At 43.6% G+C, this 25,823-nt stretch overlaps 2 protein-coding genes across 6 annotated transcripts in view; both read right to left on the bottom strand.

Moving 5' to 3' along the window:
* The window catches only part of DHRSX (dehydrogenase/reductase X-linked), a 173,797-nt gene extending 148,118 nt beyond the window's left edge, over window positions 1–25,679 (bottom strand). For all 3 annotated transcript variants that reach the window (XM_074814921.1, XM_074814924.1, XM_074814925.1), the window contains exon 1: window positions 25,550–25,679. In XM_074814921.1, the coding sequence (XP_074671022.1) occupies window positions 25,550–25,661 (112 nt within the window). In that variant the 5' untranslated portion in view covers window positions 25,662–25,679. The remainder of the gene's footprint in view (window positions 1–25,549) is intronic.
* ZBED1 (zinc finger BED-type containing 1) lies at window positions 15,915–25,635 on the bottom strand. 3 transcript variants are annotated; one of them, XM_074814914.1, is made up of 3 exons: window positions 24,842–24,967; window positions 23,321–23,448; window positions 15,915–18,276 (listed from the first exon to the last, which is right to left on the bottom strand). In XM_074814914.1, the coding sequence occupies exon 3, from the start codon at window positions 18,223–18,225 to the stop codon at window positions 16,138–16,140; it is 2,088 nt and encodes a 695-aa protein (XP_074671015.1). In that variant the 5' UTR covers window positions 18,226–18,276; window positions 23,321–23,448; window positions 24,842–24,967; the 3' UTR covers window positions 15,915–16,137. The 3 variants fall into 3 exon arrangements, 2 of the variants coding, with proteins under 2 accessions (XP_074671015.1, XP_074671016.1); XR_012621970.1 differs by lacking the exon at window positions 15,915–18,276 and adding an exon at window positions 19,799–20,298; XM_074814915.1 differs by lacking the exons at window positions 23,321–23,448; window positions 24,842–24,967 and adding an exon at window positions 25,550–25,635.
* Window positions 25,680–25,823: the final 144 nt, after the last annotated feature.

Genomic DNA, 25,823 nt, shown 5'->3' with positions numbered 1-25,823 from the left:
CATTCCATCACTTCTTGCTCAGAGCACAGATGGAGGGATACAGCTGGGCAACCAATACATCAGAAAAGTTGATTCTTTAAATATTCCCTTACTATATTAGATTGGGGGGGAGGGGGGGGGGGGGAATAAATTGACAAGATCATTAGAGTAGTTTAATCTGCATGTCCTCTCTTCCCAGAGACAGAGAACATAATTTCCATAACCCAATCAAGCTTAAGAGCATTCAGATGAAGGTCACACTCAGATCTGCCTCTTCCAGATGACAAAATGCTCTCCTGCCACTTAAACAGTCCCCTTTGCTTCCCGTGGCTTCAGCGTGACAGTATTTCCATTAAAGGTAAATAAGTAAGCAGAAGTCACAAGTTGGTATATAGAACTTAAAAGGTAATTGAAAATTTCTGGAGTACTTCACTTCAGAAAACTGTGCAATCACTTGTGAACTGAAGTGCTTGTTATCATTTACAAAGCTCCAGTAATTAGAATCAGGAAGAGAGGTACAAGGTGATTACAGATTATTGGGAAAAGTCTAGTTAACAGGAAGCACAGCACAGAAACCAATCGGTACTTAAAGCTACCCTGTGATACCTGCAATTAATTAAAATACAAAATGTTAAAAAGCACATTTCCTTATTAAAATCTTCAGAAGCGACTAATGGTCAGAAGCCATTACAGCATCGACATTAATGTGAGATAACTCTCAGGTGCTACTGGCTTAAAAAAAAAAGAGGGAAAATAGCCTCAACATCCCTTCCTCTCCCTCCCTGACCCACTTCCACATCCTTCAAATGCACCTCTGACAAATACACTCAATTCTTCATCTAGCCGGTGCCTGGTGGAGTCCGGACAGTTGCAAAGGCTGCCTGCAGATCATCACTCACATGGGTGCCCATCTGTCCCTCAGTGTACGCACCCAAAGCAGTGGCTCCAAGGAATGCAAGGCTCACCTCGCTTGTGTGGGACAAGAGCATGTCAATGGAGGCTCGTGGGGCTGCGCAGCCCCGGAGAGAGCTGCCCTGCACGGGGCGATGCCTGAGCATGATGCCCCGGCTGCCCAGGGCTCTGAGCTGCTCAACCCTTCAACCCTTCCCTGCCACATGCCACCTCCCAGGGCCACTACCCAGCCTCCAGAAGCACAAATTCTTGATGGAAGATAGCTTTGTGGGTTGTTTGGGTTTTTTTAAAGAGAGCTCTTATTTTAGATGGGAGTTCTACTGAAGCCACCTGAGCCTCTGGATGGAGCTGTTTTGTGTACAAAAAACTGCTTAAAAATCAATTCTAACTTAGAATGAGATAGTAGAAAGAGCATGCACATGTTTTGCCAGCAAGACAGTTACAACATTTGTTTTACAAAGATGGAATTTTATTAATTTTTCTCCTCTTTGATAACAGGAGCAGGTCAGGGGTTTCAAATGGGAGTATGAAAGTCTGAGTACAGAAAGGTCTCGACTGTACTATATATAATTTCCTAATTCTCTCACAACAGTCCTTTTCTAGGAAAAGACTGATTTCTTTTCAGAGCCCTCTTTCTTAACACATGCTGAAGTGATCTCATACTCACACATTTTCTTTCAATTTACATCTTTCTTGTTCCTCATAAAATATGCACCAAAGTTTTCACAAGGAAGGTAGCTGCTTTACAATAGAGACAGCTAATTGTTTTGAAAGATTTTTTTTTTAATTAGACATTTTTATTCCTTAGTGAAAAACTTATTTTCGAATGCAATTTTATAGACCATTAATCTAATGCCAATTCACAGGACTCAGGGAATTAGTTAACTTAAAAGAGCAGTTACTGTGCATGCTCTGTAATTGCTCTTCATCAAAATTGTCAAAGATTTTTAATAAGCAGAGTTACCACACAGATTAAAAGCTCTCAAAGTATGTCTCTGTATAAGAGGCCATCATTCCACAGTGTCATTATCAGCTATTAATATTTCAATTAGAGTGTATCACACGCTCCTCAAGAAACGCAACTGCTCACAAAATGAGTCCTGTTATTGATAATGCTCTGGGAGTATGACACAAATGGCCTATTTTTATTCCTACATTTAATTACCTCCTATAAATAGCTCTCCAAATTTTTAAGGGAAAAGCTCATTTCATACAGAAACAAGTGTCTTTGTTGACTGACACCTGCCAACCATCCTGCTTCCAAGAAGGGAGGCGAAGGCTGAAGAGACCACACCGGCCCTTCTGCATGACCAGGCTATGATCTCACTCCCCAACTGTCTGAGCTCACCAGCAGTTCAAAAAGGCCAATACATCACAGTGCACCCTGTCAGTCCTTCTAAGGATACCAGACAGAAATATCAGCACTTTTCAGACATCAGCACTAGCACAAACAGGCTTCATGCTTGCTTTCTGTTCCACCTGATCAGCAGATCTCGCTCAAATTGCATGGCCCAGCAACAGTCCGTTTGGTGTGAAATATTCTTTCAAGGCATGACTCCTTTTTCTTTTTTGAGAAAAACACTTTGTTTATTATAACAGGTCTTATAGTCCCATTTTTGTCACACCAAGTTGATAATCAGCTTCCAGTGCAGCTGATATACTTGGAGCCACCTCTCAAGGGGTGAGCCTTCCCAAGCTGATGGATGGCAGTTACCTATCTACAGCACTCATACCTCACATTAAACAGCAAAAAGTTACACCTACATTTAATTTCTGTTTGATGCTAAATAATTAAAATAATTTGAATGAAGCTTTTTTTAGAGAAGTATAAAGGAATTTAGCAATTTAAACATATCAAGGAGGGGAAAAAAGAGCTTGATGAATAAAAGCCTAAGAGCTTGCACTGGCTTGTTTGGCAGCTCTCTGCTGTTTCCAATATTTCTCTCTCTAGGGCTTTTTCCACAAACACGCAAGGCCTACATTTCAAACACACACCTTACACTGTGCACTGACTTCTTGGTGATTTCAAAGACATGACGCTAAAATGCAGTTGCTATTCCAGACTCCAGCCTTACACCTCCGTCAGCCCCCTGTAACACACAGTCTGAACAGCCAGCCCACTCACACTCAGCCCTTCAGTGGGGCTTTGCCACCAGTTAGGACCTCGCTCAGAAAAGATCATGGTGATACAGAAAGTAAAAAGTAGGGCAGGGAGGGTAAAGCGAGCCCCTCCCATCTCTGCAAGCTGTACCAGCACCTACTAGAGTATTTACATCAGCATTTATTTTATTTATTGCATTTGAAGCTTTGCAACTTTCCACACAGAAAATCCAGCAGCGCTGAGGGTTACAGCACCTTCATTTTGGCCACAGTACCACCTCCCTCCCAAGGCACGCTAGGACATCTGGCGAATGTGTGTCCTGATGCAGTCTGTGACCAGCGCTGCTCTACCAGCAAAAGCCCACACTCTGCTCCAGACATGGTTACTGGCGTTCCCTATTTCGCCTGGGGAAACAGAAAAATATTGTTTTACTGAATAAGCTGTTCTGCAAGTGTTGCCCTGCTAACGTATATGGTAGTTTTATAGGGGAGTGCTTTGACCAGCACAGCAGTACACAGCAAAACAAGCCCTGTGCAGGTTTAGCCTGGAGAAGACAAGTGTTCAGGTAAAAAAAAAAAAAAAAGAGGCAGACAGAAGTGATGTCAATACAAAGAGGAATATCCAGAACAACTCACCAGGATCACACCACCTACATTCCTGTGACGGCAGTGACGTTTCTCCAGGGAGCACAAGCATTTTGCCAGCCTCGCATTTCCCCAGTCCTTTTGCTGTTGCACACGCCAGAAACTGGCAGGAAGAAGAGGTCTCAGCATCTCCCCCACCAAACCACTACTGGCCAAGACAGAGGAGCACGCTGCAAACCCATTTTGATACAGACCCCAACGCATTTGCAAGCAGTAGATCACATCTGCAGAGACGGTGGTGGCTCCCAGACTCAGTCCCTGCTGCCACAGCCCTCAGCAAAACCATGTGCAGGCTGTCAGCCAGACCGCACTTCTAAAGATGGCTTTGTCCTTTACAGCAGAGGGTAGCACCTTGGAAGAATTTGAACTGAATAAACTGGACCTCATCGCTGAATTACAATCATTTTCTGTATATGTATGCTTTCCTTTTAAGGAAGAAAAATACTTTGAAAATTGGATTAGAAGACTGGGAAAAAAGCATAATGATTTTCACCTGTGCCTTACTATGATATTTTAGATATGCTACACTTAACAGTAAAAATCCCAATAAAGGTCATTAAATTAGTGCATAAACAAGTAAAACCATATGCCACCATAGTATAACCCTAATGGCCACACCCAAGCTGAAATCCAGGCTACAATGTTGTACCCCTATTTTGTTGTTTTACACTCTTTCTCCTGTATCTTCAAATATCCCTTTCCTCACAGTGGTGCTGGATGATTACACATAATGACTTTCAAAGATCAACTGCAAAAGTTAACCCATGAGAAACTACAGGAGGAATAAAGTTACATGCCTACAACCAAGGGCAAAGAACTCTGCTAGCACCTACCAGGCACTATTGATGGCAGTGTCTGCAGCTCTTGAAACTTGTTTCTGACTCGAGTTAGCTGCTCTTTAAATATCTGTATCACATAATTAGGAAGTACAGCATCATCAAGAGAACTTGGATTTTGCATTTCTTGACCTTTTTCCTACTAATTTTCAGCAGACTATTTAATGTTAAAATCATACGCCATGCAATGCTGTGACTCCAGTTATGAATGCACAAGACTGGCATATAGGTGGTGGCATTAAATAGCACAAAAGCACTCCAGCAGGTAGATTAGATGGTATCTGTATTCACAGTGGATGGCTTTATTCACTAACAAGATGTTATTTTGGAAAAATAAGTCCAAGAAGGCCTTGTATATCTGCTGTAAGAAACATTTCATAGCACAAACATTTCCAGTTATCCAGGTTATATCCAGTTGCCAAAAAGCCAGCACTGACTACTCTGCAGGCACTCTGTTCACCGGGATACGTTCAGTAAAAAAAATATAAACTCATCTCTTCACTGTGTCAGTCCCGGTTTGCAGAAAGTGTAGTGCCAGTAACGTTTTATTTAGAAAGTCGCTTTCATTCTGTGTAATACAAAGACTGTTGCATCCTTTATAAGCCATTTTTTTAAAGAACAAGGTCAGACACCAACTCGTCTGTAATTTCCTTAGGCAGGACAGGTTGATGTGTTTGTTAAAATACTGTTATACAGAAAAATAGTTCTGTAGATAGAAATAGATAGATTTCTGTTTTTAAAATAACCTGCCTAGGGCAGAGAGCATCTTCTGGGTTGGCTTGGTAAGGCACTTGGCGTACGGGCCCTAATATCAGTTGTTTCAGTACAAGCTAACACAGAGCATCACCTGCCTTCTGCTGCGGCACACCACGCCCAGGCAGCTGGAGGTGGCAATCAAACCCTTGCCCGCAGCATAGCAGATTAAAAACTTAATCCCAAATTCATTGAACACTCATAAGGCTCATTAACTTCAATCGCTGGTTTGTGCGTGTGAGAAGCGCCGGTGCGAGATGCGAGGTCAGGAGGTGACCAAGCTTTGCTTTCATCTGGCATGACTTTGTTTTCTCACGCCGGGGAAGCTAACGTCAGAGGATAACTCAGCACAGAACTTATAGGAGATGAGTATTTCCTCATAGAGTTGGAGGGTGTTTGGTTATATCACCATGTTACCAATGTGTCAACAAGTAAAAAGAAAAAGAAAAATTTAAGTGTTCCCTCAAGGTCCTCTTTCAGAAACAAGTTCAGTGTATTTTTTAGGTCCAACTTTCCATTTTTCTTTCCTCCAGGCTAATTTAAACTATTGAGCAATGTTAGCAATCATGGTTAGACATTCCCTCAGACAACGAAATGTCCATGTCTCAGAAAGCATACTCTGGCAGAAAACAGTCACACTACAAAAAGCAGAAGTGTACCAGTGCCAAGCACTCTTACTCAGCCTTACACAACTCACGAGGGTGTTTTGGGTAGGATGGGGGATGTAGTTGTCTTGCCCAATTAATTTTCTGTGAAGCATCAAACCTCTCCTAGAAGAGCACAAATATGGTGAAAGGAAAGCAAATATCATAATTTTATTACAAAACTATGGTGCTTTCTTTTTTTTTAAAAGCAATCCTGACGCGAAGCAAAATATCACTGCTTTTTTGGTTATTTGCTTTAGGAATAGTAGCTGTCAAATATTTTCTTTCCTTGCTGGTGATAACCCCATTTAAATCTTGCTATATTCCACCACATCTGCAGCTTTAATGCAGTAATTCACACACTATGATAAAGCCACAAACCCAAAATCACTGTGTCTGTAATGACATCTGTAATTTAGAAACTGCAAGGATGAGAAGCTTGAAACTGGCAGGGGACAGTTTCTAAAAACACCAAGAGAGGGCTGCGTGTGTGTATATATTATTATGACATTTCTACTCCACAACTGCCCAAATCTTGAATCCTGCCCTGTCTGCAAGGCAAGGCACATAATCTTAGTGACTCAGATATCAAAATATTTCATAATACACTATTTGTTCAATGCACTAAAATCTTCATCATAACCGAGCTGAATCAAGAATTACACATCAGTGCCCATGTAACTTCAACACTACTCCAGCACAGAATGAGGGAGTCCCAGGTAAAGCATTTGTGGTGGGACAGCATCTGCATGGTCTAAGCAAACTGACATATTACAACTTTACTGCAAAAATATCTCTAAAAATAACATCATGGGGTCCATGGCTACTTCCTCCTGCCTTCCGGCCTTGCAAAACTTTACGAGGCTCCTTCAGTGCTCACATCTAAGCCAAATAAGATTTCTGGTTGTGCAACTTGTCCTACACAGGCACCTTCCTGGTGGAGTCCACACGAGGTCCTGTGTGACTCAAGACCTCCACCCACCCAACTGCCCTGGCAGTAAAGCTCTACATTCCTCAGCTGATTTTGTGCAACTTCTGGTGCCTTCAACTGAAGCGTGACTGAGTGAAATTTGTTTAAACAACTCTTTTTATGATGTAAAGGAACAATTACATTTTATAGCTTGTTTTCTTGAGTTGCAGCATCTCTAATGCTAACAGTTTGCTCTAGCATCTAAATGAGAATATCCTACTTCAAACAGCTCCAAAAAAGGAGACACTGAGTGAATTGCAGAAGTTCCTACCTGCACAACCAGCTAATGCTTGGGGTGAAGTATCCCTCTTTATTGGCATAGTGCTGACTTGGAAGCAAAGGCCACATATCCTTTGCAAGATACCATCTGCCCATCTTTAGACCCAAATGCCCTGCTGGCAGAAACACAATCCATTGCCTGGCTCTGAAATCCACCAGTGCTTCAGCTGCACGAGCACTAAGCAAACACCCAACCTTCCACCTATAATATTGGACACCCACTTGCCTTCTTTCCTTTGTTCTACATTAACAAGGAGCAAAAGTTTCTGTTTATCAAGGAAGGAGGGACCAAGCATTAGAAATGCTCATTCATATCTGCTGAAACTGTTGATTTCATGCTTGTTAAGGCAAAATCATCTAAACTGAAACATCCTCTCAAGCAGAACAATGACAATATAAAAGAAGGTTGATCTTTTGCTTGTATGTTCACATACATCATCATATTGCTACGATGCAGGTAACAGAGCAGAAAATGGGGTGCTTACATTTAAGTCTTTTATTCTCAGAATTTTACCTAAAAAAATGTAATTATTTGCATTTCACATTCTCCCGTATTTTGGTAAAACACAGTTGCAATTGCAAGACTTCCAGCTTATGAGTTGTGGGGGAAAATATTTCTCTCACTTCTGAAGCCCACCTACATTTGGGACCTAAAGTGTTTGAATAGCTCACTTTAGACAGAATGATCCTATGGATACTAACCTTTGAAGCACAACTGAAAAAAAAATGGATACGTAGAAAATTAAAACTTGTGTTTAATATTTAAAAAAGCATCACATACATAGCCTACCTCAAAATATCATAATTCAAAAGATATTTAAAGAGGTACACTTGTGATGCCGGCATTTCTAGTGGTGCTGAAGGCAGAGCGTGCAAAATGGGGCACTTTTAGAGATTAAATCCCTAAATCTTTATTTGGACACCTAGCTCAAGGAGTTAGTGCAGTGTCTGAAAGCTGCTTTCTAGGCCACATTTTGCATGGTTTTAATCTTATCCTAAAAATAAATACAAAATTAATTAACCATTTTGTAGTCTTCATGTTTGCAAACTTATCACCCAGCAGTGCTACCTTCTACACAATTCTCTTCTCAGGGTGGTCAACCAGCCCAGGGAAGGAGCAGGATCAGGGGAAAAGCCCTGGCCCGTCCCCTTCCTTCAGGCATGTGCGAACAGAATGCAGGCCCAGCAACACAAAAACACAGGGAAAACACTACAGTGGAATCTGTTTTCCCTCTGCAGAGCACAGCAACTTTCCTGAACAGCCTAGAGACAGGCCAGAAGCGCAGCCAATACACCAATGTTGCAGACTGACCTGAGCCCCTCACTGCTAGAAGAGTTGTCCCTGCGTACAAGCTACTTTAGATGTGTGTGGATCCCGTCCCTGGGTAAAAAAAGGAATTTTGTCTTCCATCAGCTCTAATATGCATTGCCAAAAAAGGCACAAAAAGCATATGCAATGCTCTCAACAACTGACAAATAGTTTCTTATATTATCTGTAAATTTATCTCTCAAAAAAGAACCGTGAAATCTTTGCGAACATCACTTGAAGTAATGAAGGGGAGGTGGGGTGGAGCGGGCAGGGCATGAACAAGGTGGTTAGTCTGCTTGTAAGACTACAAAAGAACTAGTTCCTGTGAACGCTTTAAGTTCACCTGGAAATTGCATCATACCTTCAGATACAACGTGCACAAGGTTGCTCTTTTCTCACCTCATTTCTCTGACCAGGCATGCAGAAATCTCCTAGCAGCGACGCCAGTCTCGCATTCGCAACACTATGGGGTAAACTAAACATCATCCTCAACCTACTGCTCACGCAAACCAGTCAGCAAACCACATACAACACAGGTGAACTTCTGCCTACTTTCACCACGTCTTGAAAGCACACAGGTAACATTCTCCTATTTTTACACTTTGAATACAAAAGCTGCACAGCAAATAACACAGCAAAGACGTACATACTACCTGCACAGAAAATAAAACAGGGCTTAAAATTAGGGACAAGAAGAGGTACACACCACACATAGAAGGCTCCACTCATCCACAAGACTGGCTCTTTCTCACCACAGCACTCTGCTCCCTTGGGATCTGTCAGATTTATGATCAGTGGCAAGATGTTGGATTGCATGTGAATGTGTATCTGTGGTAGATCAGAGAGGCTGTGTCAAAATATCTTTCAGAAACAGCCATTTCGGCTCAGGCTCCCACATGCTAGAGGACAGGTTACAGTAAGAGCTTGTTCTTCCTTTCTCCTCCGCTATCTTGTTACTAAAAACTCCTCCCTGCCTGTTTGGGAGTGCAGCCTTTTGCAGCTAACAGAGCTCACTGCTGGCAGCATGGAAACACCAAGAGGCGTGCAAAACGCTTTACACAGAGTTGAAATACCAGGTTACAGGAAGGTTATTCATTTAGTATTTTTAAATGCTGTCAGAATTTCACACAGGAATTGCAGACTTCTGCTACAATTCCAGTATTTTTCCTAAATGGACCTACTTTCTATTTGTTCGCATCAATGAAGCAATTGAGTTTTGCAGATTTAATCGTTATTAAATTCCTTCTGTTCATGTAAATTCTGCTGTGTGCTCAAGAAACTTAAATTTGGTGCAAAACCACTGAGTGCATCCCAGAGCACAAGCTCACAGCAAACTGGACTACCACCCATAAAACAGAACTGTGCATTGTTTGCAAAAGCACTTTATTTTTCTCACATACACACACATCAGAAAACCACATTTGAGAAGATGAAGGTTTCCCTTGGAGCACAGCATTCATGACATGGGATGGGATGTTTCTGGCATGAGCTTTCCTGATGCTGACTCGACATCTTCCTTGTTATGACTCTAAATTCCTATAACTGTAAACCCCACTGATGACTCATGAGAAAAAAAGCACATAGAAAAAAGGGGGAAAAGGAACCCTTTCCATTGCAGTGTGTATAAAAACTGATACACATGGACATAAAATGTCTCAAATTTAAAGAGAGAAATAAAAGATGAATTTCTCATTCCTGACTGCAAGTATTTGGGGACAATGACATATTCAGAAAATTGTATGTAACCAAAGAAATTGCCTTTTTAAAAATAACCTTATTCTGCATTGTTTGGGGAATCACTGTTGAACATAACATCATGCACATGCAGCTACAGACAAATACAGTCATCCTTTCAGTTTACTAAGTAAACCAAAGGGATTAATTCTCTACAGATATATCTAAATAAATTACGATCAGAAACATTTACAGATGTATTTGAATTAGTCTTCTAAGAGCATTAAAATAAAGACATTTCTTGCTTAATTTGTTTCAAATGAAAGTATCTCCTTCTGTCCCTGCTGTACGTAAAAACAGGACTACCCTGCCACTTCCGACAGCTCAATCTGTGCGTACCTCTGGCCATGGCATTTATACTAGTAAAACCACTGTAAATGTTACCCACAAAGTATCTATCAAATAGGAACTGTAGCTTTGCCCTCTATATAAAATCTTTATTTGAATGCCACAGAACACTCTTTTCTATGTCAGCATTAAAGACATAACTATTTGAATAATCACAAAATTTCCCAGGCACAGCTTCAGCCTAGAGCACAAACTAGTACCATATTATTTACCTTAAAAACCCAAACAACCAGAGCAGCACGGATCCTGTTTCTACCCTGACATGCAATAAGGACTACTATTGCTTAGTATGCCTTTGACTCCAAGTGTATCTTCCTAGCTGTGTTGAGCCCAATTCCCCAGCATCTTCTCCCCTACATAGGCAATTTTCATCCATCTAAGCAACATGTTCAAGTGTACATTGCTCTGGCAGGAGGAATTGCTGGCTCTGCCTTATTGCAGCACAGCACAGGCGCTGTAGCCCCGGTGGACTGGAATAAGGACATAGTTTAAACCGAGTTTACCTTCTCCCAAAGAACAGTCTCCCTGTAAGACAAGAAAAACACACCAGGGAGCGGAGCTTCTCCTCCCTGCTGCTCCCGCCCAGCGCTCTGCCCAGGCAGGGCCAGGGAAGAGGACAGAGAAGTAGGATTTTGCAGATTCAAGTCACTGGAAATAAACACTAATTGTAATGCATGGAAACCAGCACACAAGTGCAGCAGGTAATAGTCTTTTCAACATCTCTGAAAAAAGATACATCTGATCACCACTTCAAAGCGTTGCAGATAGCAGCATCACTTTCATAAACGCTAACCTTTTCTTCTGGCAGCAAGGGAAATCAATGCCACCCTGTGCGGAAACGTCAATATAAATGCTCAAAAATCATAATATTAACATTTCAGAGTCTGAGGGACTCTCATTTGAAACCAGTTTCTGCAAAGCCTTTGCATTTTTAAAAATATATAAATCAAATTTTATCACAGAAAAAGTTTTTAAAACACAAGGTAAGCTGAAAGACAGTCTTTTAGGTTATTTTATAGTAAACTCAATTCCCTTGAGGCATTTTAACCCAACTGCACGGGCACTGAAAATGACTGCAGAAGCAGTAAAAATCTATTTAATTGATTTTTATTGTTCAAACTAAAGGAAATGCTTTTGTATGTAAAAATAACAGCATTATACAACAACTGTAGGGATGTTTTGAAATTCCAGTTTAAACAGTATCAAGCCATTAGACATGCTTTTCTGATGTGCTTTTAAGGCAGACCTAAAATTATACTGTATCTTTAAGTTCTACAGCACCACATCATGTTATTAAGAAAAGCAAAACCAATTTCTGTAATTTCCCTACATCCCCTAAAAATAAAACTCATCTTGAATTTGGTAGAAGACTACAAATTTGGAGGAAATATGGTGAGACAGACCATACAGTCTCAGCCTGGGGAAAAAAAAAAAAAAAAAAAACAAACAAAAGACACAAAATGTAACAGACGGGGAGCCAAAGCAAGAGTCTTCTCAGCATACCCAGAAAGACAGCCTAGACTAGATAGCACTGCACCACCAGACCTGGCATCACCAGACCTTCAGAAAGACATCATCCTCTGAGAAGGACACTCAGAAATGGAGACCACTGAAATGAGTATGGTGTGCAGAGATTAAAATGCAATTTTTCCAGTATAAAGTTTCCTTTACCCAGTTGTCATAGCATATGGAAAATACACTACTTCTATGTTCAAATCTGTATGCTTCCCCTCCTTCAGAAACGACGTCCTCTGGCAGCCCCTTCTTTCAAGCTATCACACAAAAAAGACAAAATCATGAACTACATGTCACTTTTAAGTTTTCAGAAGTCCTATAAAATATTACAAATAACCGATTTGTGTTTCTTTTGCTTTTAATATTCCTGCCCGCATATAAATACTCCTGTAAGGCTAATTGGACAACCATGACATTAATAAAGAAAGCCCTCCAAATTAATCTAATGCACTGCTGCGATAGAAACTTAAAATAATACACCCTATCCACAAATAATCCAGTACTTTATACCCTTCATTTAAACCGAGGCATCTCAGACATGGTTTGCTGGAAAAATTCACCTTTTCAACTTGGTTTGGTTCGGGGTTTTCCTTTTGTCTTCACAGTGATCCCTGAGGGCAGTGAAAGGCGAAATGCATGCAAAGGTTGGTCAGTCACACAAAATGCCCTTTAGTTACACTGTTAACCCTACGAGACCTTGCCTAGCCCACTGAATTTTAATTCTGAATTGGAAATACTTAGCTGGTGGCAAAAGGCAATTCTTCTTTTGACATAAAGTACATACTTTGAGAGCCTGTTTAAAATTCACTTTTCCAGCATGAAAGCACTCAAAAGCTGAAGTTCCTCTATTGCCCCTCCAAAAAGATGTCTCAGCTGTACCAAAGAGAAAAGGAAACATTAGGCTGTGGATTCAAATTAGCTGTCAAGAAACACAAACATAAATCTGACTTAATAGCGTAATTTGGAAATGTGTTCTGGGCCCACCCTTGGCAGTAACACCAGAGTTTAACTCACGTTGTAGCAATATTTAAAACAGCTCTGCAACTCTGGTTCTCCACCCAACTAAACAAGAGAAAATTATGTCGTTAAATGAAAAACACCACACATATTTAAGCAAGAGAAACCATCTAAACTTCTGACATTTTTCATCTTAATTTTTTTTTAATCCAAAAGATTTGTACAGCATTTTTTTAAAAATAACTTACAGGATCAAAAGCAAAATAAATGCATAGCTTCAAAACCTTAGAATATAACCTTCCCTCGTTGTGGAAGAGTTCAAAGTCATAAAGTGCTGCAGATATGAACACACATCAGACAAATAATCTAGTAACTAACTTATTTTTCTGGTTTATTTAACAATATTCCAGGCTTAGAACATTAAATAAAAAATCTCACAGACAATGGGTAGGACTAACAATGGCTTTGTTCTTTTTTTTCTTTTTCTTTTTCTTCTCCTTTTTTTAAAAGAATGCTGAGACACATCAATTGAACCGACTACAGTTTTATTTTGGATACCAAAAAATAAAAGGAAGCTGGAAGGAAGAGAGTAGTGCATTGCACTGGTCTCAGTAAAACTGCTTGTAAGCGTCACTGCATACGTTTAGCCCTAGGAGGAGGAAGATGGAAACAGTAGATGGATGCTGTCAAGGTGGGTAGGCTGAACACGGACCAGGTGCTCTGGGCTTTGAATTATGCTCATGTAAGAGGATCCACATGCCTCGCTCTAGCATTTACGCAGCTCCTCGAGGGCCAGCAGTAGTGGTAGCAGGTAGAGGTGGTGCAAGTGGACACAACCGACACCAACTGGTACTCAGTGGACGTAAAAACCAAGGTCTTCCTGGTAGACTGCAGGGGTGTCACAGGAGATCAGGTAACATCAAAAAGGGACCTGCTGTATCTTGCTCCCTGTCATAATTTGATCTTGCTACCCTCACAGATAGCCTACATACCTGTGGGAGTTTAGGCCAAGCCTGTGTTTTGCACCTTGAGCAATCACACACACATCTTCAGTGGACATGGAGAGTATCAACATTCAACGGGATGTACTGTGTGTGTACTTTGTACAACTGCAAAAAAATTTTCAGGGGGCTGGAGAGTCAAAACCCAGGCTTACTGACAGCCAAACACAGGCCACATCACCTCTTAAAATGCATTTTTTCCAGGCTTAAACATGCCAGGTAGTTCACTACTGTTTACTTCACTGCTTCTTTACTCCAAGCTCTGTCCTTCCTCCCCACCCACCCGCCCCTTCCCACCACCTACAAAGAACACAGAGGCCTCAAACTTCCAAAAGCTACTAAACCGAAACATAAACACGCAGTTTGGCAATAGATTCAATTCTATTGCAATGCTCATTTCTGTATGTTCCTCCTGGCTGGACCCTTTCTACAACCAAACGTCTAGGGGTATCACCATGATGAAAAAACCCAACTTCCTTCCTCCAGAATAGTAATGGCCAGTCTTCAAAAGACCTCTGTCCAGAAAGATTGTGCTCCACATAGTCATGGACTAAAGCCAAGGTGGGGGGAAGACACCAGTAACAAAAATAAAACCCTAAGCAAACCTTGACTGTAACCGGACAATGGCAAGAGTTCTCTTCTGCACCTCAGGGAAAATTGCTGGCTGCCATCCCACTCTGTGCCAAGTGTGAACTTTAACCTCGTTTATAACCTGCAGTATTTCATAAGAGATGGGGGGCTTGGGGTTGGTTTTCTTTATTTTTTTCTTGTTTACCAAGTTCTCAAAAGGGCTTAAAGCAGCCATAGAGACACAAAGGGATCAATTACAATACACAACAACTAATTGGAAACAGTACTCAAACATTAGACAGGATGGGACTAAAGTCCACTCTACAAACTGAATCAAAAAGAGACAGGAGAAAAAAAAAGTTTTTAAGTGCTAACGTAATAAGAAACAATCTTAAAGACTCACTAAATACATGTGGAGAAATGGAGGGGTCCCCTTCTTTTAAATATATTTACATAATGTTAAAGCTTTTCATTTTGCTTTTCTTGCCAACAGAATTTTCTAGCTACCCCGGGCAAAGTCCCCATTTAAATTAAGAGGTTAAGGATTTTATAACATAGACAGACTATTCGACCCATGGCCCATACACATCTCCCCGCCCTGTCCCTCCCTCCCTCCGCCGCTGAGGGGCCTGATGCCTTGCCTGCTTCGCACCGTGTGGCATCAGCCGTAACGTCGTCGGCACAAAGTGAAGGTAACACCACGCCACCTCAACCCCGCGCGCTTCGTTACCTCTTTGTAAAAGCACAAGAGACTACAAACAGGGCTTGCCTAGACACACACACACAAAAAAAAAAAAAAGGTTTTGCCATTTAGCTGCTGCAGTTAAATAGTAAAACCAGACTAATGTGGACACAGCAATACCAGTTTAGAAGTGTTTATACCATTTACACTGCTCTGGAAAAGAAAATAACTTATCCCAGTATAAGTGCATCCACACTACAGCCTATGCCAGCACAGTATCAGTTAAAATAATAATAATACATCAGTCCCCTAATTGACAGAAATATACCAGCTGAACTTTTCTAGCATAAACCAGGCCTAAGACATGAGGTAGTGAAAAAGAAAATCAGGCTCAAGATCTTTTTTCATTCCATAGCATCGATACACTCTAAAAATATTCACTGCTCAGATTTATGGATTTTAAAAATGTTTTAAAATCCAAAATTTAAAGCTAACATCCTGAGTCACACAGGATTTACAAACAGAGGCATAAATCTTAAAAACTCCCTTGCTCAGGGTCCTAATTCAGGAAAATACTATTATGATAGAAAGCAAATAAGCATGTGTTTGTCTCCCACTGAAGCAAGTGGAAAGGAAGCACATGGATAAGTGCTTTCTGAAATCTGGGCCACAGTCAGAAATCATGGTCTTTGTAGAATTTATTTCCTCATTCATTTCAGCGTTGTTTAATCACAAGTCATTCATGTTTTAAGACAGTGGGAAAAACATAGACAATGGAAGCTAAATCAAGTTTGTTACAACTGTTCAATATTTACAGCATTCATAGCATAAAACAGAAATATTTTTGGTAACTTAAGACAAATACCTTTTTTCTTTGTTATTAAACGTTCTGCAGCAGTCCTGTTAAACAAACCCACTGTCTCGGATATTAAAGAAGTTGTTGTTTACATTTACCGAATCATTTAAATTAAAAATCTGTTCCTGTTCCAAACCCCACTCTCCTTCGTCTTCGTCCTCCGGTTCTGCCTCGGACCCGTTCCGACTGTTTTCGTACAAAAAGATCTGCTCATCCACATGAGCTGGGGCTAACCGGTTTCTCTTTGCACTTACAACATTAGCAGAAGAACCAAAAAGGCGTTCAGGGAAGACCCTTGTGGCCAGAATACACCAGTATTTTTGAAGAACCTTTGGTAAAACTGGAAACAGTGCTAGTCTATCAGACCACCACTTCAGTGGGTCTTCGTTCAAACCAAGGACCTTTTGTGACTTGAAGTTGCTCAGCTCCTCAACGATCTGAGCATGCCATTCCTCCTGGTCTTCCACGCCTCCTGTCTGGCAGAAGATCTCTGCAAGCATGTTGTTGATGACACTGGTAGGAGGAGGAGTAGAGGAGATGATGATTTTTTTCACAGGGGGCTCTTCAGAAACGGTGAAGAATTTCTCTTCAGTCCTAAAGGTATTTTCTTTTACTTTCTCCAGCAGGCTTTTTGCTTCTTCCACCACTCTGTTTTCAACCTGCTGCCGCTCAAAGGCTGAAAGAAAAGGCAATTTTTTGTAGCGGGGATCCAAGAAAGTTGCAACATTGAGAAACATGTCTATCTCAGGTGTGTGCTGGTAGGTGGTTGACAGCTCTTTAGCAATCACCTCCTTTGCCATGCTGATTTCTTTCAAATCATTCTCTTTGATGTTCAGGGTAGTATTCAGAAGCATGTGGAGAAGCGGCTTCACCATACTTATTGTCGGGTACTTTGAAGCAGACATCATCTCCGCAACCTGCTTGAAAGGCTGCAGCAGCTCCACCAGCCCTTCGATTGTATTCCACTCACTGGTTTCCAGCATGAGGTGGTGGTTGTTGCTGTCCTCCACGAGAACAGCCGCAATGACAAACTGCTGCTCCTTGAGGCGCTGCAGCATAGCTAGTGTGCTTCCCCACCAGGAAACACGGTCGCTTACCAACATGCAGTGGAGAATATTCTGCTGCTTCTGCTTCTCGCTCAGCATGTACATCGCGACCGTAGACTGCTGAAAATACTCCACCAGTTTTCGGCACCTGGCAAGAAGGCTGCAGAGTTTGGGGAGCTGAAAAGCTTGTTGTATTCCTGCGTTAAAAGTGTGCCCCAAACAAGGCATCTGTACGGGAATATCTAGCAGAGAGCAAGCTTTCACAATGTCTTTACTGTAATCTGTTGTAGCACCAAAGACTTTTGTATTGATCCCCCACTCAATGAATGTTTCATAAAGGACTCGCGTAATAGTCTCTGCAGTATTATCCTCCGGTACTTCAAACGTTTTTAAACACCGTGAGTTCACCGCCAGGCAGTTGGCAGGACTGCTGCTGAGAAAGTGAACCGCGATGGTTACGTACGACCTGTTCTGGTTTTCACTCCTCCACATGTCTGTGGATATGCCACACCACAGAACCTCGGTGAGCTCCTTCAGCACAATTTCTCTAATGGCATTGTACTTTTCAGGAATAGCTTTTGTACAGAAGTACTTCCGGCTTGGAAGTTCATACCTGGGGTCTGCTGTTCTCAAGAGGGCCTTGAAGGTGGGTTCATCAACAATAGAGGCTGGATACATGCCCTCACAAATTAAGCTGATGACTGCAGATGTCAGTTCCTGATGCTTTTTGTTTTCATAGTTCTGGTAGGTCTTCATGATGAGGCTATCTTGAACAACCTGCTGCGACGACTCTGGCTTGATTTTTGAAAACGCGGTGGCAAAGGCTTCCCTCATTTGCTCAGTGTTACTTTTCACAAATTCGCAGAATTCGTCGGGGTGATTTTTCTCAAGGTGGTAGGAAAGGTTGGATGTGTTTCCTGAATAGGCGATCTGTGCCATGCAAATACGGCAGTAGATCTTCTTCCACTGTAATATGCATCCTTCTGCATTGGTATCAAACCCAAAGTACTTCCACACTTTACTCTTTGCTCTCGGGTGAGCCACTAACTTTAGGTCTGATGGGGAACCTTCTAAACTTTTATTCTCCATTGCTTCTTGGCCACCGTCCCACCTTTTGATCCTTCACTCATTAATGAGTACCTGATAAAGGCAGTAAGATAAAGATACAATGAGAAAGCACAAGTTTGACCACACTTAACTACGTGAAATCAGCGTTTCTGCGAACGTATCAAGAAACCTACCTTACTAATTACATTTGCAAATTTAAAGATGAGATTTGCAGGAAGTGTGACCTACAAGAAGCCCATCAGAATGTCAAAATTAAAAAGGGTTTTAATGTATCACATTCTGCTGTGAAACTCAGCTAGAAGCCCTCAGTAAATCTTGTTTCTGGAATTACCTAATTCTGGGTGAAAGTGTAACCACCACCACAGAGTTGATACATTACTGTCACACAAACCGGTCATCTGCTACAGCATTTTCCTGCCTCTTAAGTTATAGTTAGGGCTAGACTAACATCTTCTTGCCTAAGAATTACTGAACTTCGCTGTTAACGTTTATTTCAAATTGAAACCCGATACTGAAGGAGCAAAGGTTTTATTGTTTATTTACTTTGAAAGAAGCTTTGTTAGTGTGATCTAACCCTTCCAGCATTTGCCTAAAAAAAAAAATAAAAATAAAAATATCTGTGATGACAAGTACGGTATTAATCTGCTCCTCTGAAATGTGAAGGTGTTGTCTGACTGAAATGAAAGGAAAAGGATCTTGAACCTACACGCAGATCAACAATATGCGTCTGACACCTTTCCTCTCCTTCTCTTTCTGAAATCAAAGCCATCTCCTGAACTACTAGTTCACAGTCATGGTTCCTGGAATAACAGTGCATTATAATTACAGGAAAAGCAGACAGGGAAGCACTAATAAATGTTATTATCCACATCAGCTGGAAAATAATTTTGCTGTATTTTCTTCAAAAGGGTACAGAAGTCAGGAGGGGGTGACACTTCGGAGATGAGTGTGGCGATAAGGCAAGACTTGGCAATCTGCACCTCAGTATCTGCACAGGAAAACGCTTCTTGTGCAAACAGTCACATGCAAGTCTCTGTGCACAGTGCCGGCAGCTGGCACCCGCCAGAGCTGATTTCACTACACCAAAAAGCCAAGCCACAGCACAGCACGACTGCACGCTGACGCTTCTTCCATTTTTTCCCACACCACCAGCCGGGCCACCATGACAGCAACAAGCCCTTCGCCAGGGGCCTGGCCAGGATTGGGAAGGAAAAGGAAGCCATCAGTTTAACTCGGATGCAACCTCCTCCACAAAAATGCAGGGGGAAGAGAGCAGGAGAGAAACATCAGGAGCATCCCTGCAGCAAGCCTGAAAGCAATGGCACTGCTCCTTCTCTGCTCGTCAGGAGCTACACCTGCACCCAAGCCCAGAAATCCCCAGGTGGTAAGACTGGCTGGTTGGGGAAGGAAGAAACAATCTGACTTTTTCATATCGCTGCAAGGGAATATCCCCCCAAAAAATGTATGCGTGCAAGCTTTCCTGGTGTGCTTTCTGCTGTTGGGGAATATTCCCAAGAAAAGACATTTTCTCTCCAACTATAGCTGGTATTTTGCAGCACTTTCCAAATGGCTTGAATGAAAAACCAAAGACAGGTTTACCAAGACTAAAGATATTTATTTAAGCACAGCTGTTGGTTTAGAAGCAGAATGAGAGATGCAGGGCAAGCACTTTATTGGATTTGTTCTGAAGATTTACTTCTGGGTGTAGACCTTTTTTTTTTTTTTCCTGAGGGGGGCAATGTTCTGACTACTAGCATGCCCTCTACTGTGATTCATTCAGTGCCTTTTAAGTTGCCAGGATAGACTATTGATTTAACACAGTAATGCTGCCTAATTCCAAAGATGTGCATATCAACAGCACCAAGGTATGCCATCCCACAAAAACTGATGATTTTGAAAGACAAAGTGATGTAACGTATAATGATGTAACCCTGCCATAGCATCAGACTGTGCATTGACAAGATATGTCGCATCAGTATGTCATATTATTGCTTTTAGATCCCTCCAATCCATGACATAATGTCTTGAAGAAGTATAGAGGCTCCCAGTATTTCATTAAATCTTACAGTTTCCTTTGCAGTTATGTGGCAGTTCCTGAAAGCAAAGAAGAAGGCACTGTAATAAGAGTTGATGCATCTTTAATATTTAAAATTAGTATGACACACCTTGGATCATAAAAAGTTCATCACAGAGTGATAAAATACAAGTTATTTTAGAGCAAGGGAGTATTACAGGCTCACCCCACCCTTCATTCTTACGTATGTTACAGCTTTGCCATCGTTTTGAGATGGATCTGGCACGTGGCGACAGTGGCACAGAGTAGCATTGCCACAGTTAAAGATATGCCAGCATAGCACAGCCCTTATTATAATGCTGTAAACCACACTTCAGCTGGCATAATAGCTCAAATATAAACTGCTAATCAGCCCTGCCTTTCCTCAAGTGTTATATGGCATAAGTGGCACTATGAAAAACAAAAAAAAAAAACATGCCACACCTCTCATTTTTCTATAAAAAGAGGTAAATTTTTCCTCTTTCAGTGAAACAGTGTTCATAGCCTAGACTTGGCAAAAGCTAGAGCGGCTTCGACTCTGAGCCAAACTGAAGACACCAGCACCTTGCTGAATTAAATCCACTGGGAACTGAAGCACCTCATTGCCTTTGGGAAGTCCCACAGCTTGTTAGAAAGGGCAGCTGATGGAAATGCTCTCTTTTAGCTTGCCGAACTTTCCATGGTAAAAAAAACTAGTGCCACTTTAGTTTACTGAAAACCCTTCTGAACACAGAAGCCTTCAGGCTACAAACGTGCCTCTTCCTTTCTCCCTTGCATTCCCACCCACATTGAAATAGAGCACACCTTCGGAGAGGCTGCCGTTTTCCTCGCCTCCTCCATGCAGCTGGTCAACAGCACCAGCCAGCACTGGGGCTAAGGCTTATAAGCGCCTGCAGACAGGATCCTCTGCTGGCCTCCCAGCAGACTCAGCTGCCACAAGATGAGAAAGAAGGGCCCAGGTTTCCTGGGGAAACTCCCCTAACGCAAGCCCATGACTCCCCTCTCCAGGGCAGGGCTTGGGCCGAAATACTGAAACGCCAGCGACGACATGCATTGCGGAAGGCAGCGGTGCTACCCATGCACCAGGCAGGGCTTGGTTGCCCCAGTGGCGAAGAAAATAGGTTCAAAACCCGTAAGAGAGTCACTGGGATTGTGAAACTGAGCATGGGGATATGAGAAAACATGGAGTGTGCAGTCACCCCTCAACCTTAGCTCTGCCCCCTTGTGCACACACAGCAATGACACCCTCCCTAATTACACCATAAGTATCGTTGTCGCACAACCCTTGCCTCATTCAGTGCAGAGGCAACCATAAAACAAGTGTTTCCTCACTTCTGAAACTACCTAAATAACTCTCTCAGGTGCATGGGGGAGAGGGATTAATAGTAGATGCAACTTTACTTTTGCCTGCGATCAATCCTTCCTACCTGGTCACTTCTCTACCCACCTCTGGATGTTTTACAGCCTGGAACTCGTACAGCTTTGAGCAGGAAGTGCTTGGTCTATCATTATGCTTTACTCATATAAAGTAAAAGCCCTCGATACATGAATCAAAATTAAGAGATGCATGTTTCCAAATTAACATTTCACGATTAATTGTAAAGAAACTCGGTACAAATGATGACACTGAATAACTAGAAATTGGGGCAAATTAAAAATACATATGAAATTTCAATCACTTTTAAGAAGAACAGGAGTCATAGTTAAGGTCTTCTGAACTTCAGCCACATTACCACCTTCTCCAGAGTCAGTTTTCTACACATCACAGGTACCAAATTTAGCTACGACTTCAAAACTACAAAACATTCAGCATTTAGTCTTCCCCTGCCAAATTTCAATGAAACACATACAGTAGAAGAGAAAATGCAGGAGGAAAATGCCAAATAAACTCCCTGAGAAGCTTTTAAAATACCCTAAAGAGATTATATTATTATTATTATATGAACCATTTTTGTTATCAGTAGGATGACTTTCAGTGACCACATTTCCAGTGTTAATATCCGGGTGTCACAATTAATATTAGTTTGATTTTATCAATCCACTGATTAGATTTTTGTTTTTAAAAAGCTACTTATATCAAGATCTTTAGTCACGCAGGGCGCTTTTTTTTTCCAATTAATTAAGATTAAGCACTGTAAAAAAAACCCATCCAAGCAGTAATTGTTTAGACCACTGAACACTAACACAGTTTACACTACATATTGGCAGTTATACCGTTTATGCAATTAGTACTTGGAAAAATGTTTTAACATAAGTTAAAGATATGTTCCCCTTTACTTCTGCGCACTGATTTTAGTTAGCAAAGCAATCACTGCACGCCATTTATCCTCCTAGCTCTGTATTTCCCTTCCTGAGCTTCAAGATCAGAATTTCAGACCAACTTCCCTACTCTGTATTGGGGGAGAGGCTCACTTCAGTAGCAAATATTCCTATCTTTTCAGTTTGCAAGTCAAAACAATTACCAAGTTTTTGCACTGAATCTAGATTACAGTGCTCAGACCACCCTCTTTCCCCAAAAAACTGTCTTGAATCCCATCTGTAAGAATTAGAGGAATCCCCGTAGGACATGACAGAACAGATGGTCACTTTTAAAAGCCAGGTGAAAGCACATGTGCCCAGACATGCAACTCTATGTCAGGGCAAAGAAAAGGAAAGAAAAACGAAACTGATTTGGTTTACTTGGATTGAAATCCTGAATGCTTCTTTCTGGCAAGTGCAACAAAGCAAGATTTTCTTGGAAAATTTGGAGGCAGAAGAGCTGCACTGACACCAGACCCCTTCACTTGCCCACAGAACCCAAGGACAAGCCACCGGGCATCCCTCTGTTTTAAACCTTCCACAGGAGAGCTGCACCGCTGCTGCACGAAGAGTGGCAACTCTGACGGGGGAACTGGGGCCAAGGAGACAGGACTGAAGGCATGGCTGACTCTGCTGCCCTGCCCTTCCCAGCCCTGCTTCCCCCCTCCAAGCTCTCCCGGGAAAGGCACCCTGACAATAAAACGCCTGTACTTCTCAGAGTTACGGACACCTCTCAAAGATATAGAAAAATTTAAACATACGCACCTGTCTAGATTACCGTCTGGAAAAGTTACTTGGCATTTTCTTACAGCATGTGTAGTTTACTGATCCAAGCTTTAATTAAGCATGTTCTAACCAACGCTTTCTCCTTCTGTTGCACTGGATTCACTGTTCTGAAGTTATTATGGAAACAAGGTTAATTGGGGTAAAAAAGTTCCCGTTGACAAGCTGATTCCCTTTTTAAGCAATGGCTGGACACAGTGAGTCGAAGCAAGGCAGCAGGTAACTGCCAAGAGGCAACTGCATGCAAACAACTAACTGAGGAGAAAACTACGTGTCCCTGGAAGAAACCACCCCAAGTTAGGACTGAAAGAAAACTTTCCATGTCTGTCAAATCTGCCCTGGTCCTACTCAGGCCGCTGACATTTCCCAGGTTGGATCTTCACCGCCTTCCTCCAGCATTTCCAAATTCAACACTTTTTTTTTTTAATGGCAACTAAGAACGGACTGCAACAAAACACTCGGGTCACATTTTCATCATGCTGTTTCTCTCTGGTTCGAAAAAAGATTTGGAAAGCATTACGCACCCTAGGCACAATACCCAGCTTTGCTCTGCCAAGAAAAACTAACGCTAGAAAAATGCTCAGATGACTTCAAACTGTACGCACATCTGCCCTTTTTGTCACCAGGGTTCTCTCGTTTGTTTGGGGTTTTTATCTCTGTCTTTTGAGAATGAGAAAGGAGAATCCCAGCCTATCGCAGAAGTATCGGGAATGAATAAAAAGTAGACAAAACACCACCCAAGGAAGCCACCTGGGATGAAATGCACAAATATGCTCTTACTGTGTGGTGTACTTGTCCCATTTCCTCCCCAGTGCTTCAGATATTCTCTCAAACAATTTCCTCATCTCCTTACCGAAACACTATGCCCTCTCAATACTTTTTCCTTTTTTTTTTTTTTTTTTTTTTACTGTTCCTCTGGTTAAAACTACCGACAGAGCCACAACGGCTCACTTGCTGCTAAGCAGAGAAAGTTAAAGGCACTGACTTGCGTGGAGTTGTAAGCTCAGCTCTGATGATACCCTATGCGTCCGCCCGGACTCGTAGTTTGCTGTAAATTTATAAACTCAGAAGCATTTTAAAGTCTTCAAGAGTAATGTGAGAAAAGAGGAAACTCAGACCTTTGCTTTCTGACAACTCAAAGTTTCCTCTAGTCAGTATTAAACATGCTGTTGACCCACATCGGAAAAGCGCAAAAACGTAACTCCTCCAACATATGACTAATCTGAAGTCCCTTGGAGAAAACTGCAAGTGTCACTCTCTTGTCAGCTTAAGGCTGCCGGCGAGTGACAGCCGGTATCAAAGACTAAGCTTTGAGAGCGCGGGCATGTTCCCCTCCCGCAGCGGCCGGGGCAGGGAGGCTACGGCCGGCGGTCCCAGCCGCCCCGGCGGGCGGAGGCCGGGGCCGGTGGCGCGGCGGGGACGCGGCGGCGGTGGCAGGAGCGCCCGGCGCTGCGGCCAGGCCGGCGGGAGCTGCCCGCCGCTACCCGCCTGCCGAGCACCTACCTGGGCTGAGGGAGGCTGCGCCCGAGCGGCTCTGAGGCGGAACCGTCAGAAAGCGGAAAAGAAGAGGAGAAGCGGGGACCCCCGGCCCGCGGAGCCCCCACGCCGCCTCCCGAGGCCGCAGTCAGGCCGGCGTGCACCCAGACGCCCGGCCCGGGACCGGCCCGGCCCTCCGCCCCGCCCCGCGTCCGGGGCGGCCGCGGCCCGGGGGCCGGACGGGGCGGTAGGGGCCGGGGCCCGCCGCCCGCTGGAGGCGGCGAGGGCGGGGCCCGGCGCGGCGGGGGCGGGGAGGGCGCCCCGCCAGCCGCAGCAACCCCCCCCCGCCCCGGGCCGCTGCCCTTAGGCGACGCGGCGGGCCCGGCCCGGCCCGCGGAGGGGAGCGGGGGTGCAGCGTGGCGGCGGCGCCCAGGCCGGGGCCGCCGCGGTGCCTCAGCCCCTGCCCCACTGCGGGGGGAGCGGCGCGGCCCGGGTGACCCGCCGCCGCGGCCAAGGTCGCGGCTGCCCTGCCCTGCCCTGCCCTGTCCTTTCCTCTCCTTCCCGGGCCGGCCGGTCTCGGCCCCGCGCTCCCCGGGTCACCGGCGCTGCCGCCCTCCCCAGAGCGGTGGGGGGAGGCGCGGCCAACTTCCCCCTCTCCGCGGCGGGGGCTGCCGCTGCCGCCCCCCGGCCCGGAGCCGCCCCGCCCCGCCCCGCGGCGCCGGCTGCGGTGCTCACCTGGGGCCGGGGGGCAGCGCGGGCGGAGGCGGCGGCGCAGCTGGTGCAGGATGACGAGGAGGCCGATGCGGTACACCCGGAGCAAGGGCACCAGCGCAGACAATAGCGACATGGCCGCCTCCCGCCCCGCGGCGGCTGGCTCGCAGCGAGGCGGGGAAGGAGCGAGGCGGGCGGGCGGCCTGCGCGGGGCACGGTGGCTTTCCGCCGCCGCCGGGCCGGGCAGGGCCGGGCCGGGGGGCGCGGCGCGGCCCCCACCGAGCGGAAGGGAAGGCGC

The sequence above is a fragment of the Strix aluco genome, chromosome 2 (assembly GCF_031877795.1).
Source record: "Strix aluco isolate bStrAlu1 chromosome 2, bStrAlu1.hap1, whole genome shotgun sequence".
NCBI classification, from domain to species: domain Eukaryota; kingdom Metazoa; phylum Chordata; class Aves; order Strigiformes; family Strigidae; genus Strix; species Strix aluco.
Note: the sequence above shows the minus strand (reverse complement) of the source record. Positions and strands in the feature narration are given on the sequence as shown.

Excerpts from the sequence above, each read along its gene's own strand:
- ZBED1 (XM_074814915.1), bottom strand. The coding sequence starts at position 18,225 with ATGGAGAATAAAAGTTTAGAAGGTTCCCCATCAGACCTAAAGTTAGTG.